Source organism: Pongo pygmaeus, chromosome 11 (genome assembly GCF_028885625.2).
Source record: "Pongo pygmaeus isolate AG05252 chromosome 11, NHGRI_mPonPyg2-v2.0_pri, whole genome shotgun sequence".
Lineage (NCBI taxonomy): Eukaryota > Metazoa > Chordata > Mammalia > Primates > Hominidae > Pongo > Pongo pygmaeus.
Window position 1 is genome coordinate 114532105 of NC_072384.2, and position 15692 is coordinate 114547796.

General features: G+C 37.1%; 1 protein-coding gene across 4 annotated transcripts in view; it reads left to right on the forward strand.

Moving 5' to 3' along the window:
• The window catches only part of SPAG16 (sperm associated antigen 16), a 1161609-nt gene that overhangs the window by 844700 nt on the left and 301217 nt on the right, over positions 1-15692 (forward strand). For 3 of the 4 annotated variants that reach the window (XM_054478489.2, XM_054478491.2, XM_054478492.1), the window contains one exon: positions 12170-12235. The exons of the other annotated variant lie outside the window; for it this stretch is intronic. In XM_054478489.2, the coding sequence (XP_054334464.1) occupies positions 12170-12235 (66 nt within the window). The remainder of the gene's footprint in view (positions 1-12169; positions 12236-15692) is intronic. 4 annotated transcript variants of the gene reach the window in all.

Here is a 15692-nt window from a genome sequence, read left to right on the forward strand (position 1 = left end):
TGAGAATAATTAATTGAACATATAATAGAAAAAGAAGTATTTAAATTTAGACTCTATTTGCTCTGAGATTTCATTCTTATTCCCTTTGGCTTATCAGGAGCAAGTGAGGTTGACTCTGAACTTTAATATTTATTTGTATTAGTATATTAGTGTTTCCCTCTGCCATTATACTATATTTCCTTTGCATTATTTCCAGTGAATTTTATGATGCTGGTAGTTTTACATAGAGAGGTTGGTTTTTTTAATGCAAAAAAAAATGTAGAATTTTTTTCAAGGAAAATGTAATTCTGCCAAGTACTTTGGTTCATTCGATGCTGCCTGTTTAACTCTGTTCCACTCAATCACTGTGTTAGACATATTTTGACAAAGGCTCATTTTCATCAAAAGGAATCCCCAGAGGGTTTGCTCCTTCAATGAAACAGAATTAATTAAATATAGTCTAATGTAAGGTGATTGGAATGTATATATTCCAATACACATATGTATATAATTGCATTTTAGTCAGTTCTTATGCTACTGGGAGCATTTTTTTAAACCCTCACTTTTAAATGAAGAACCTGCATGAAAGCTTTTTCTCTTTCTGAAAAACAGCTGGTTTCTTCAGCAATTCAACCTAGAACAAAGAAATAAAAAATACTACGTGCTAAAGCAGATCCGCAGTAAAAATTTTGTAGAGGCAAGGCAAAGTAACATTAATAAATGAAGTTAATTAGGCTTGATTTGCATATTTAACTCATCTTAATTACACAAGGATTCAGCAAACATTTTAAAAGCTGCAATCAATCTTTCACAGATATGGTTAGTTATTTGCATGAAATAACAAAAACTAGGAGCTTTGTTAATGATTACTCTGTTTCTAATTTATATGCCAGTGAGATCATTTCAGTAATAATAGTGGAATATATTTTTTAACAACCTGTAAAATTCCAAAGAATTTTTTCACAAATATGTTTTTAAGAATTTCCAGAATATATGAAATGTTATGTAAATTGCTCTATTGTATTAAAATGTTTTACCTTGTTCAAATAAAAAAAGATCTTTATAAAGTTCTTTTGACATTAATTTTTAAACTTGAAAACTAAGGTAGTAGCTGTAATAGAGACAAGCAGAATCTAGTAGGTGAAAAGCAGAATCTAGTAGGTGATGAGTAGGAGAATTTTTTCTCGCAGCTGGCATAAACTTTAATTCTGCTCACCCTTGGATACAATTTGCTTTCCCATCTTTAATAGTACTTTTGACTGGTCACAGAATTTGAAATTAAATAGGGGGCATAATGGCACAATATGATTCTTTTTAAGTTCAATGTTTTATTTAGAGAAATTATTTTGTAAAAATACATGCAGGAATGCTGTCTCTGTGTTGTGATGTGAGGGGCTGGCAGGTGCACTCAGAGTGGCTAAGTACGGAAGGTTCTGTGGGCAAGAACGCAACAGTGCACAAAACTTTATGCTGTGCAGCTGTCAGATGGTTGTGACAGTCCATTATTAGGGCTCCATTTCTTAGATTTTCTCTCCATGAGGGTCCTTTTATAACATCAGAAATCCTGACCCTTTTGCTTGAATTACCTTGAAAAGGTGGAGGTCAGGTGGTTAGGGAAGGAAAGCTGGTGAAGGGTGCATTTACCAAACTTGCAATGTGTGTGTGTGTGCGTGTGTGTGCATTAGTTTAAAACTATGTATTAAATGCTTCCCACGTGCTAATTCATCGTTGTGGTTATAATTATGAAGTGATAAAGACGGTACACTAAACGTCATCTCTGCTATCATAGAGCTTGCAATCTGCATATTATGACTATGTAATTGTTAACATTTATTGAGTACTTGCTTTGTCCCGGGCAGCAATCAAAGCACTTTACACCAATTCACTTGTTAAATCTTCAAAATGGCACTATCATGTAGATATTATATTATTTCTGTTTTACAGATGAGAAAACCGAGGCTTAGAGTGTTCCAAGGGCACAGTAAGCAGCAAAGCCCAAAGTCAGACCCAAGTAGTTTCACTCCAGACACTGTGCTTTTAATCGTTACATTATATGCTTGTATGAGATCCAAGTCTGTTTAGATATGTATTCAAATATGTAAAATATACAACTTTTCATTTTGAGACTGCATATAAGCCCAAAATGTATTCACGCAATATATGTACAATACAATAAATAGTATAAAATAATGTCATAGTTTACCTTTTGCAACCAGTTAATGTTCTAATGGCTATTGTATTCCTAAGACATTTTATGAGTAGTAGAATAAAGATATCTGTAGCTCTTTGCAAGGGGTTGAATTGTGTCCCCTTAAATCCATATGTTGATGTCTTAATCCTCAGTATCTTGGAAGGTGACTGTATTTGGAGATAAGGTCTATAAAGAGATAATTAAAGTTAAATGAAGTCATGTGGTTGGGCCCAAATCCAGTATGACTGGTGTCCTCATAAAGAGATTAGGACACAGATAGACACAGATGAAAGGCCATATGAACATATAGAAGGATGACAGCCATCTACAAGCCAAGTGGAAGGACTCATAATGAAGCCAACCGTGCCTACACTTTGAGCTTGGATTTCTAGCCTCTACAACTGTGAGGAAATAAATCTCTTTCGTTTAAGCCACCCAGTCTGTGCCACTTTGTTATGGTAGCTTTAGCAAACTAGTATAAACTTCATTGTGTCTAAGGATGAGAACACTACTCAGTATCTGAAACCAAAAAGCTGAATGTATAATACACTTAAGTGTGGAAGAGTTATACTGGTCAGAGTTACCCATTGAGCAAATCCAATTGCTGATTTTATATCCAGTTTTTGTGAAGAGTTTGCTTTGGATTGTGTTGGTTACAGAGGCAGGAGTTGGTTGAAGTCAGTTTTAGAAAAGTAGCTTGTATTGGTCAATGAGACTTCTTTTTGCCAGTTACAGAAGTAGAAAAAAGTTGATAACAGCATTAGAAACATGTTCACTGTAGTGAATCCTGAACCAGTTGGCTGACTTTCAAGTCGTGTCTGTTATTTGACTTTTACAGGAGTGCTCACTAAAGTTACTTGTCATTGATTAATTAGATAGGTTTAAAACCCACTCTGATTGTTTACTTGTAAGCAGGGCTGTAGAACTGTTGCTAACTGATTAGATGAGTTTGTGACTAGTTCTGGTGCTTGTGACCATGGATAGAGAACACTGAGTCTTTTCCTGGGAGAGTGGTGACTTTTAAAATTCTCAGCAGCGAACAAAAATTAATAAGTATAACAAGGAATAGAGAAAAAGCTATAAATTAATCTATAAATAACAATATCCCTTACTTGTGTAGGCATTATGTTAATCGCTTTACATAAATTTCTCCCACTGTAAATGGAGATTTAAAATATTACTAATTTCCTGTGGTAGAGATGAAAAGAATTGCTATATGCAAAGTACTTAGTAAAGTGTTTATATGAATAAGAGATAGTATCAATAATTTTCCAATAAGCTGAGTTTTAAACTCTGCAACTTCACTCAAATATCACATTCTTAACCACCACAGTAATAATAAAATGCATGTATATTATGGTTTCATTTATATGAACTGAGGTAGATACATGAGACAGTGAGGAAAGGGGATTGTATATGTATGGACTAGTCCATACATATACATAGGAGGTGGCCTAAAATGGGAGACTAACTTTTCATTGGAGAGTGTTTTGTAATATTTGACTTTACAACCATATTTTTATATTTCCTTTCTCAATAAAATATAGTTAATAAAAATTGTAGGGATGTTTTTACCAAGAAGGGCATGAGAGAATGTTTTGGAATGCTGGAAACATTTCATATCACAATCTGAATAACAATTACACAGATATATACACAGATAAAAATGTATTGAGGTAAGCCCCTAAGATTTCTGCATTTTAGTGTATGTAAATTATATGTCACTGATATGGTTTGGCTGAGTCTCCACCCAAATCTCATCTCAAATTACAATCCTCATAATCCCCATGTGTCAAGGGGAGACCTGGTGGAAGGTGTGTGGATTGTGGGGGCAGTGTCCCCCATGCTGTTCTCATGATAGTGAGTGAGTTCTCATGAGATCTGATGGTTTTATAAGCATCTGGCCTTTTCCCTGCTTGCACTTCTCTCTTGCCTGCTGCCATGTAAGACATGCCTGCTTCCCCTTCTGCCGTGATTGTAAGTTTCCTGAGGCTTTCCCAGGAAAATTAAACCTATTTTCTTTATAAATTACCCAGTCTCAGGTATTGCTTTATAGCAGTGTGAAAATGGACTAATACAATCACTAATGTAAAAATTGATTTAACATATCAAAAAGGCATTTTTTTTTGTTTTCTCTGACATTTATTTATTTCATTTGTTTAACTTTTAGGTTCAGGGGTACATGTGCAGGTTTATTATATAGGTAAATTGCATGTCACAGGGATTTCGTGTACAGATTATTTCACCACCCATGTAATATGCATAGTACCTGATAAGTAGTTTTTTCAATACTCGTCTTTCTCCCACCTTCCATCCCCATGTGGGGCCTGATGTCTTTTGTTCCCTTCTTTGGGTCTATGTGTACTCAATGTTTACCTTCCACTTAAATACCAAAACATGTGGTATTTCGTTTTCTGTTCCTTGTTGCTATATTAGTTCACTTAAGATAGTGACCTCCGGCTCTATCTATGGTCCTGCAAAGGACATGATCTCATTCTTTTTTATGCCTGAATAGTATTCATGGTGTATATGTAGCACTTTTTTTCTTCATCCAGTCTACCATTGATGGGAATTTAGATTGATTTCATGTCATTGCTATTATTAATAGTGCTGCAGTGAACATATATGGGTGCATGTGTCTTTATGGTAGAAAGGCATTTTAAAATCTAGCCTTGGAGGAAAAAAAAATGAGTCAAGTGCACTCACTTCATATTTTTGTCTTAAAATTTTTTCAAAAGAATATGGAATTCATTGATTAAGTAAGTCATTATAATGAGAAAGGAAATTCGTAAGCATTAGCACTTTAATGATTTTAGTGATAATGTGCTTGGCTACTTATTTTATGATTTAATTTTGGCTAATTTTTAAGAGTTTTAAAGGTTTTTTGTCTTAAATATGACTTTTGATGAGTGTTATTTAATTTTTTTTCAAATTTTCACATGACACTATTGACACTAAAAAGGCTTTTACTATTTTGAGGGAACAAGCTTAATCTTTACACATAGGGTTCATGGTCAGTTAGGCTAGGCTAGCTTGTGTTACGGTAAAAAACAACCTCCAATTCTCACAACATGTGTGTCTTGCTTCAGTTCTGTGTCCTTCATGGGTTGGAAGATCCAGGTGGATCTCTAAGCCATGACCTTCATGTTGTTTGTTTCTGCCAGAGGGAAAAGGGACTCCTGGAGGGCATTTGCACCTATCATTAACTGCTGAAAATGCGAAGTTGGGGAGAGCCTGAGAGGAGTACTCTATGTCATTTCCACTCACCACTCTTAAGCCAGAACTCATTACATGGTCTCTCATAAGCCCATGGAGGGTTAGGAGGTGCGTATCTACCCAGAAAGGAGGAATATTGGAAAGATTTGGCAAACAGCCTCACTCACTCTGTCTTCTTGCACATAAAGGGCTAGGGGACTTTGGAATCAGACAAAACTGGATTAGTGTCATGGCTCTGGCACTTTTTATTTGTGGGTTAGATGCCACTGTTTTCATCTCTAGAATGTGAATTACAATAGTACCTATCTCCTAGCATTGCTGTGAGGATTAAATATGATTACAACTGTAAAACATTTAGCATAATGCTTTAGGTATGTAATAAACACTCAATGAATGTAAAGCTGCATCCTCCACCTGGAATCACCATTTCCCTATAGTTGTTTAAAATGTTAATAGGCAATGGAAAAGTCAGTGGGTGAATATGCTCCTGGGTTAGAACTACACTGAAGCAAAGGTGTTGGGGAATAAGAAAGTGCACGCATTTCATGTCATGACTGATCAGAATCAAAATAAATATTGAGAAGACTAAGCTATTTGTCCAATAATAAAGCATATCTGGTGAGGGTAGTTTTTTTTTTTTTTTGCAATTTCATTTATAATCTCCGTGTAAGTGTGCTTACTTTTTCATTCAATAACTTTATTGTATCTTACCTGAGCTGTCTTAGGCCTTGGGGATGAGAAGACGGAGGAGTGGATGAATTTCTCTTGTGGAGCGTAATTTTAGAGGCAGGAGACTACAATAAATAAGGAGAAAAATTCCTGAAGTAATTTTGTTAATGAGGAGTGATATGAAGGACACAAAATGGGGTGACCTATTTGTCAAGTATTGGCATCTGTGAATATAATTGAACCCTGAAATATCAGGGATGTGACACAGTGGAAGCTCAGTTCTCATTCATGGACTACCCAGTTGTAAGGTCCCGAATGGCAGCTTTTCTCCCTGTGGTGGTTGAGAAACCCAGGTTCCTTCCAGTTTCTGCTGCTTCATCATCTAGAGGCCTTCTGCATATAGCCTGCAAAGAAGGGAAAATAAGGAGTTTGGCAGATTATGGTGGATATTTTCTAAGGGCCAGGCCTATGTTGGACTTACTTCACAACTGTCTGTGTTAGCAATGGAAGAGATCCGAGTTACCCTGAGTTACCAACGGTGAATCCATAGGTGTCTGGAGCAACTTCAGCCTTTGCCTGCTCAGAAGTAAGAATTCGACTGAGGGGCATAAAGCAGAAAAAGAGACCGAGGCAAGTTCCAGAACAGGAATAGGAGTTTATTTTAAAAGGCTTTAGAATAGGAAAGAAAGGAAAATTCGTTTGGAAGAGACCTAAGTGGGCTCATGAAGGATCAAGGGAGAAAAGGGAGCAAAAAAAGGGAGGCCTTTAACCTTGTTGCTAGGACTTCATAGGCTTGCCTCTTGCCCATGATTCTTCTCGTAGGGTGGGCTTCCCGCATGCGCAGTGTTTTCGTTACCCTTTGGAATTGAGCACAGGCACGCAGTGTGTTTAGGGAGGTATATGCGTGCCCATCTGAGGCTTTCTCCTTTCTCCAGTGGCATGCACCCCCCGGAATGTCATACTTCACCGTTTTGTCTCTTAACACACATGCCCAAGAAGCTGCTTCTCCCTGGGACCTGCATTCAATTAACACTTTAATGTTAACAAGCGTGGACCATCAGGAGATTGTCTCTCTCTGGCTAATAGATTAAATATCATTTTTAGAGAGGCAATATTGCAGAACCATCACCCAACATTTCTAGTGGGTGATGGGAGAGGCTTCTCCTGCCCAGCTCTTGCCTAACTACCTGTAGCACCTGCATTTCACTGAGCAGAACTCAGTCACATGGCCACACCTGACCTCTAGTCTGGCTGTGTGCCCAAGCGGAAAAATAAAAGTGTTTCATGAAGCAGTTTCTGCTACTCTAATGACTGGTTGCAAGACAGAGGTCAGGAAATTAGATCTCAGACAGCATGAAAAAGGTTGTGTTTGAGTTGAAAGCAGCATGGGAAGGATAAGGACATGTGTATATCTAGATGAGAACATCTGCAATAGAGGAAACAGAAAGCACAAAGGCGGGAGCGTTCCAGGCAGTTAGAAAACAGGAAGGCCAGTGTCACAGCTGTATGTTCTTGTATCTATCTGTACTTAGTTTTTATCCTGACGGTACAAAGGAGGTTTCTGGATCAGATATCAAACCATTTACTCACAGAGAAGACTGTTTATTTTCTATTCCTCAATTCCTTATGTGGGGGGCCGGGAAGGCTGGGTGAGAACCGAGTGTACCTTGTGGGTACAGAAGGAAAGGGGTTATGTACCACTAGAAAGGAAACCCCAAACCACGAAACTCAATTTTCTTTCTTCCCTCTACGGAGTGGGGGCTGGAGGGAGAGAGGGAAACAGAGAGAGAGAGAGAGAGAGAGAGAGAGAGAGAGAGACAGTGAGAGAGGGAGGGAGAGAGAGAGAACATTGAAGAAACCTTTGCTCTGAAATCTAAACAAATCTTCCCAAAAGAAGGAAAGCATCCGTTTGCAATCCTTGGATGTGAAGGAATGCCTCAGGGTGAGATGTCCCTGTATCTCCCCAGGGGTCTCTATCTTTAGGGTTGCTATTCAGTCATTCTTTAACTCAGGTGCCAGAACACTGCTTAGAAAGCCCTGACCTTGTGATAGTTTACTGATAATAATAATAATAAAAAAAGAAAAAAAAATCTAAATTACAAAAAAAAAAAAAAGAAAGAAAGCCCTGACCATGAAGAAATATGAAAATATTCGGGGAACACAGTGAAAAGGAAGAGTGGTAAAGGATGAGGTCAGATACAGAGACAAGAGCTGAACAATATAGGGCCTTAGGACACAGGCAGAGAGTTTGGAATTCTTTTAGTGCAATGATAATTTTTTGGTTGGCTGTATGCAGGAGCATGACATGGTCTGATTCAGCTTTTGTTGGTTGCTCTAGTGGTGGTGAAGGGGATGACTGGGAGTGGGGTGCAGTGGGAGAAGGAGGCTCCTGCCACAGTGAGGGTCTGTAGGATGATGGCCTGCCCCCAGAGTGGTGATAGTGGCAAGGGATGAAGCTGGGCAGAGTAGGGCTATATTTTGAAGAAAGACTTGTAGTAGATAAGGGTTGGGGCTGGAGTGGGGGAAGAAAAAGAGGTATTCTTGTTCCCAGGTTTTTGATTGCCTTGGTTTGTTTGTTCGAGCAGCTGGTGATGCCGTTTATATGTATAAAGATTTCGTGAAGATCAAAATAGACAGTTGGGAAGTAGTAAATCAACAAGTCTTCTTTTGCTTATTATGTCTGACATGCTGCATCAGACAGGTCACCAGCAGGAAAGAGGGGACTCACAGAGTAAGCTCAAGTTTAATGTTTACAGAGGTATGGGCGGCATTAAGCGAGCTAGCACGGCAGCCAGGGACTCGCAATAATGGGAAATCATCACTGCCTACTACCACTAGGTCTGAAAAGGGAGGGGAAGGAAAGCGTTACTGGATACAGTGTGCAAGCGGCCGTGAGAAAGGATACAGGAGCTGTGGAATTTGGTAGAGAATAGGGCTACTGACATAATCACAGCTGAACAGGAGGTAGCAGAAGTGGCAATTTATCCATTCTCTCTCTGTTTCTGGTCATCCATATCCTACAGGCGCTTCCCTCTGGCTGAATCCAATCAGAGCCCAGAGGTCCTAAGAACCTAGGCAATGTAGTTAGTAGAGAGCCTGGCATAGGGCGGGGCAGAGCCATGCGGAGAATGAATCTGAGGGCAATAGAACAAACAGCACTCATGTCCGCAAGAGCTCTTTAAGAAGGCAAATAGACATTCAAAGTTGGAACTCAGTGGAGAAGCAAGGGCGGATATGTCAACTGGAAAATATTCCGCATTTCAATAGTATATGACAAATATTAAGAGCCAATATTTGTCAAGCCCTTACTCTGTGCTAGGCAACATACCAACATTTCCTGTGCTTTATTATCTCAATTAATTCTCCTAACAAAGCTATAGTTTAAATGCCATTATCTCATTGTACATATCAGGCAACTGAAGCACAGTAAAGTGAAGCAATTTGTTTAAGGTCACACAGCTATTAGGTGGCAGATCCAAAAATTAAGTGCAGCCATTTCTACCCCCAAGGCTGGTGACAGAGATCATTATTACACACAGCTACTCTGTCTGAGAGAATCAAATGCTGGAGCAATGCATATTGGGTCACATGATTTTTTTTTGTAAACTCTTCTTTCTTTTTTATTTTTTCTCCTTTTGAAAGAAAACAATTCTGACAAGAATTCATCAAAGAAGAGATTCCAAATTTTAATGTCCCAGTTTGAGTATTGCTTTTGATTACGGCTGTTTGCAGACTAGAATATCAGTAACCCTCATATTCCCTATACCACAAAAAGAGGAGATTCACTTTTATCTTGGGAACAAAGCTGTGTAGAAAAGCTTTTTTAACTTTTTTTAATTCATGAAACATTTATCTTCGAGTCAGGTTTTGTTATAGCAGCACAAATGTGGTCCGTCAGCATTTCCTTTATAACCCCATATTTCCAGGGTTTTTCAAGAGTGCCATAGAGATTCTACTTTGAATTAAAACTTGGCATTCAGAATTTGAAAAAAAAAAGCTACTACACTTTTCATTACCAATTAATCAAATAATTTAGAGATTCTCAAGTTAGAAAAGGACCAAATACAAAACTTTCATTAATACAAAAAATATTTTAAGACAACTTTGATAATTTATATCCTTGTAAAAATATTAGCACTCAGTATACAAGTATTAATATTACATCACTGTATATTAGTTCTCAAAATTAACCAAAAAATTTCTAAGATAATATAAAAAACGATGACATCTTATGCTTTGCCTTTTTGGCTTTGTAAGAAATTTATTTCTATTTTGAGAATTGGGATGATTTGAAGTTCTTGGTATAATTGGTTTAAAGTTGTAACAGTATCAAGATACTAAGCCATAATAACAAGGATGGTTGAGATTGTGAGAGAGTATCAAAGTGTTTCAATTTATTTTTGTGAAATTTAAATTTATGTGGGGAAATTTTGCACTCTGTGAACAAAGATTTGTAGCACGAATTGATTCTTTAAATTGATATTTGGAAGTTAACTTGCTGAGTAAAATGGCGATAATGAGAACCAAGTAGAGATTAGTTATAAAGCCTTTCCAACTTTGCTTGGTTCAGAGATGCTCCATGAATGGCCAATAACAGTGAGGGGCATCATGATGATCTACCTTTGGTAGCTCATTTTGCAGTGTGTTCTGTAATCTCTCCCAGCCTTCAAAGATTTAAGGTTAAATAAATACAAAGTAGTGAATGAGAGTAGATGAAGACTTTTGAGTGAATCTACTCTTCTGACTGACTTCTTGCCAGCCACACTGGCTTCCTTGTTGTTCCAGAAATGTGTGAGGCAAGCATCTACTTGGAGACATTTGCTCTAGTTTTTCTTCCTACCTGGAACACTTTTCCTCCAGAAAAACTCCCTTACTATACTTTGGCTATACTCCCTTACTATACTTTCATTGGCTAACTCCCTTACTATACTTTCATTCTTGGCTAACTTCCTTACTCTACCTTCATTCTTTATTCAAACCTTATCTTCTGAGTAAAGCCAAACTGGATAACTCTACTTGATAATGTGATTTCCCTTAGTTCCCGAATCCCAAAATTCCTACTGTTACTAACCCTGCCTGACATTTTCTTCTTTTCAGACTTATTATCTTCTAGTACATTTTATGCCTTTATCACAAAATGCCCATCTCCCCCACTAGAATATAAGGTCCATGAGAATAAGGTTCTTTGTCTATTTGTTGACATATCCTAAGCACCTAGAATTGTGTCGACAAATATTAATTGCTCAAAAATATTTGTCGAATGAACAAATGGTTGAATGAAATCTGAATTTCCAAGCACATAGCAGGACTCTCCAAGCAATAGTCCACATATGACTTTCCCTTGTTCTTCCACAGAATTTAGGTTATTTCTCTACAAGAGTCAAGAATGCCCGTTGAACCCTGGTGTTCAAAATGAAAGACCCCACATTTAGATATTTGGATTCCTATTATAATGTGTTATAGGTCCATCTTTCCTGGAAACATTTAACTGAAGCTGGGACGTTTTTGTAGTTAATTTTAATTTTAGCTATTATTTGTATAAGTTAAATTGAATGAACAGACGTGAAGTTTGGTTTTCACAAAACAAATGCTTATTCTATATTTAAAAATGCCACTGTATATATTTTATAAATTTTTATACAGGTAATAATGTTAATGCTGAACTGTGAAAATTCAGGAGCTAAAATGTGATTCTATAATTTAAAAAGAAAAAGAGAGACCCCACTGCCTACCCCCAGCAGCAGTAGATATGCTGTGCTGAAAATAACAGCTTTCTAATAAGGGATTTCTTAATAGTCCTTGGCCTCAGAGCTTGAAAGCTATGCTAATTAAGAAATGGAGCCACTTAGTGAGAGTTTACTACCAGCTCAGCGGTGTAAAAGCAACAACAGTAGAATTTCAGTGTAGATACCAGTACTGTGGTATGCTCCCCGCTCTAGGTCTGTACGATTCTGAATAGTAGTTGATAGCAAAAGCTAGAATTTTCTATGGTGAGAATGTATTAATTCTGGGAGGAGGGGCTAAAAATTACTTTAAAACTTAAAACCATCTTTGAATTCCTTTTTACATTCCAAAAGAAATTTATTTGACTCTATTTCTGCTTTGTCTTCCTAGGGTATATGTGAGCAGTCACTTTATGGTCACATACATTCTATCAATGATGCCATTTTTGATCCCAGGGTAAGTTCAGTTCTCCCAGTAAATTGTTTTTAATGCTTCATATATACAAATTCATTTTTATGAAACAAATTTCCAAGCTAAAATGGTAAGTTAATGAGGTGAGAAGAACAACTTTAGGAATTAGTTGTAAATAATAGGAAAAGTCTATAGATATATAGGGTTGCAGAATTTTAAAATTCACACACACCCCCCCCCACACACACACACCCCAAGTCGTAGCAGGAGTGACAAGGAATTCTGCTGTAGTCAACTTTACTTAAACACATTTTTAAGAGCCTTTTGTCCAATTTGGGCTTCAAAAAAATAGGTGGGCTATAGACTGCATAAAATGTTAATGAAAAATCATTAAAATAACTATAATTGCTCTGTAATTTTTCTGTAAGAAAACCTTGAGAAGAAAAAGCGGTTAAAGAAAAAAGTTTTCTCCAATTTAGAACAGAACAACCTTGATTTGACAGATTTTTAATTACTCACGGAAAAGTTTCAAATATGTCCTTCTTCATATAAACTGATGACAAAACAAAAATATTTTATCTGCCACTTGAGGTTTTCATTCAGGTGTAAGGATGATTTCACCAACAATGAAAATTGTTGGAGAGTCCTTTGAGTTTTCTATGGTTTGAATGTATCCCTCCAAGTTTATGTGTTGCAAACTTAATCCCCAATGCAATAGTGTTTGGAGGTGGAGCCTTATATGAGATGTTTAGGTCATGAGAGTGGCGCCCTCCCTCCTGAATGGGTTAATGTCTTTTAAAGAAGTTGAAGCTGCAAGTTGTCTTTTTGCTCTCTTGCTCTTTTTCCTCCGTCCCTCTGTTTTGGGATGACACAGCACAAAGGCCCTCATGAAATGGTGGTGCCGTGCTCTGGGACTTCCCAGCCTCCAGAACTGTGAGAAATAAATTTATTTTCTTTAAAGTTATCCAGTTTGTGGTTTTCTGTAATAGCAACAGAAAATGGATTAAGACAGTTGCCAAGTTAATTGAGGATGTCTTTAAAAGGGTTCAGATAGTAATCAAAGAAGGATGATTTAAGTCTGTTCTCAGATGAAAGAGATTTGACTAGATAGAGGACCTCCCAAGTTCATTTAAACTCTATGATTTAATTATATCTAACATTTTGGTTGTCTCAAAGTTCCCAGTAGAGTGAGAATCTTAATTCCAAATTCCACTTCTTTTCCAATTAGCTATAAAAGAAATCTGATGGATTACTTACATCTAACATCACAATGATAGCATAGTCAAAATTCTGTTACCATCCTGCTAGTATCATTCTTTTGGAAAGAGGAAAAATGCTCACTAAAAATTATATCTTCTAAGGGAATGTTGATTGCTCCAATTGAAATTGTGCTGGTGTCATTGTCAGGCCTGGGAATTTTAATGATGGGCTCAACCAAAATTACATTTTAATAGATTGGTCTTTGCAAGAAATATTCTATCTAATTTTCTGTAGTGAGCCAATTAGTTGGAAAGTATTATAGATGAGTTCTAGATACCAAGGAATATTTTATTTCTAGCAGGGTATGGAAAAATTTCAGCACTATGGACCATTATGAAATAGAATATAGTTTTATGCTGAAAGTCCATTTAGTGGCTTATAGCTTCACATGCCCTACAAAAATTAAATGGGAGCTGAAATGAATAATATTTTGTAAATCAGGCATTTTATTTTAGCAAGCAATATAATAACTGCAAAAGACAGCATTTTACATTCTAAATATTAAACTTAATAAATATGGAAATAAGCAAATTAGATTTATTGAATTAGCAATCAAGAGAGACATACATTATTTACCCATATTTCAAAGGGCAAGATAACAGATATGAGGTTTAGGTGTCCAATATCAAAGTAGCTAATTTTTTTTTTTATTATTATTCTTTAAGGTCTAGGGTACATGTGCACAACATGCAGGTTTGTTACATAGGTATACATGTGCCATGTTGGTTTCCTGCATCCATTAACTCGTCATTTATATTAGGTATTTCTCCTAATGCTATCCCTCCCCCAGTCCCCCACTCCCGACAGGCCCCGGTGTGTGATGTTCCCCACCCTGTGTCCAAGTGTTCTCATTGTTCAATCCCACCTATGAGTGAGAAAAAGAGGTGTTTGGTTTTCTGACCTTGTGATAGTTTGCTGAGAATGATGGTTTCCAGCTTCATCCATGTCCCTGCAAAGGACATGAACTCACCCTTTTTTATGGCTGCGTAGTATTCCATGGTGTATATGTGCCACATTTTCTTAATCCAGTCTATTATTGATGGACATTTGGGTTGGTTCCAGGTTTTTGCTATTGTGAATAGTGCTGCAGTAAACACATGTGTGCATGCGTCTTTAGAGTAGCATGATTTATAATCCTTTAGGTATATACCCAGTAATGGGATGGCTGGGTCAAATGGTATTTCTAGTTCTAGATCCTTGAGGAATTGCCACACTGTCTTCCAAAATGGTTGAACTAATTTACACTCTGACCAACAGTGTAAAAGTTTTCCTATTTCTCTACATCCTCTCCAGCACCTGTTGTTTCCTGACTTTTTAATGATTGCCATTCTAACTGGTGTGAGATAGTATCTCATTGTGGTTTTGATTTGCATTTCTCTGATGGCCGGTGATGATGAGCATTTTTTCATGTGTCTATTGGCTGCATAAGTATCTTCTTTTGAGAAGTGTCTGTTCATGTCCTTTGCCCACTTTTTGATGGGATTTTTTTTTCCCAGTAAATTTGTTTAAGTTCTTTGTAGATTCTGGATATTAGCCCTTTGTCAGATGGGTAGATTGCAAATATTTTCTCCCATCCTGTAGGTTGCCTGTTCACTCTGATGGTAGTTTCTTTTGCTGTGCAGAAGCTCTTTAGTTTAATTAGATCCCATTTGTCTATTTTGGCTTTTGTTGCCATTGCTTTTAGTGTTTTAGTCGTGAAGTCCTTGCCCATGCCTATGTCCTGAATAGTATTCTCTAGGTTTTCCTCTAGGGTTTTTATGGTTTTAGGTATAACATTTAAGTCTTTATTCCATCTTGAATTAATTTTTGTATAAGGTGTAAGGAAGGGATCCAGTTTTAGCTTTCTACATATGGCTAGCCAGTTTTCCCAGCACCATTTATTAAATAGGTACTCCTTTCCCCATTTCTTGTTTTTGTCAGATTTGTCAAAGATCAGATAGTTGTAGATGTGTGTTGTTATTTCTGAGGGCTCTGTTCTGTTCCATTGGTCTATATCTCTGTTTTGATACTAGTACCATGCCGTGTTGGTTACTGTAGCCTTGTAGTATAGTTTGAAGTCAGGCAGTGTGATGCCTCCAGCTTTGTTCTTTTTGCTTAGCACTGTCTTGGCAATGCAGGCTCTTTTTTGGTTCCTGAACTTTAAAGTAGTTTTTTCCAATTCTGTGAAGAAAGTCATTGGTAGCTTGATGGTGATGGCATTGAATCTATAAATTACCTTGGGCAGTATGGTCATTTTCACAAT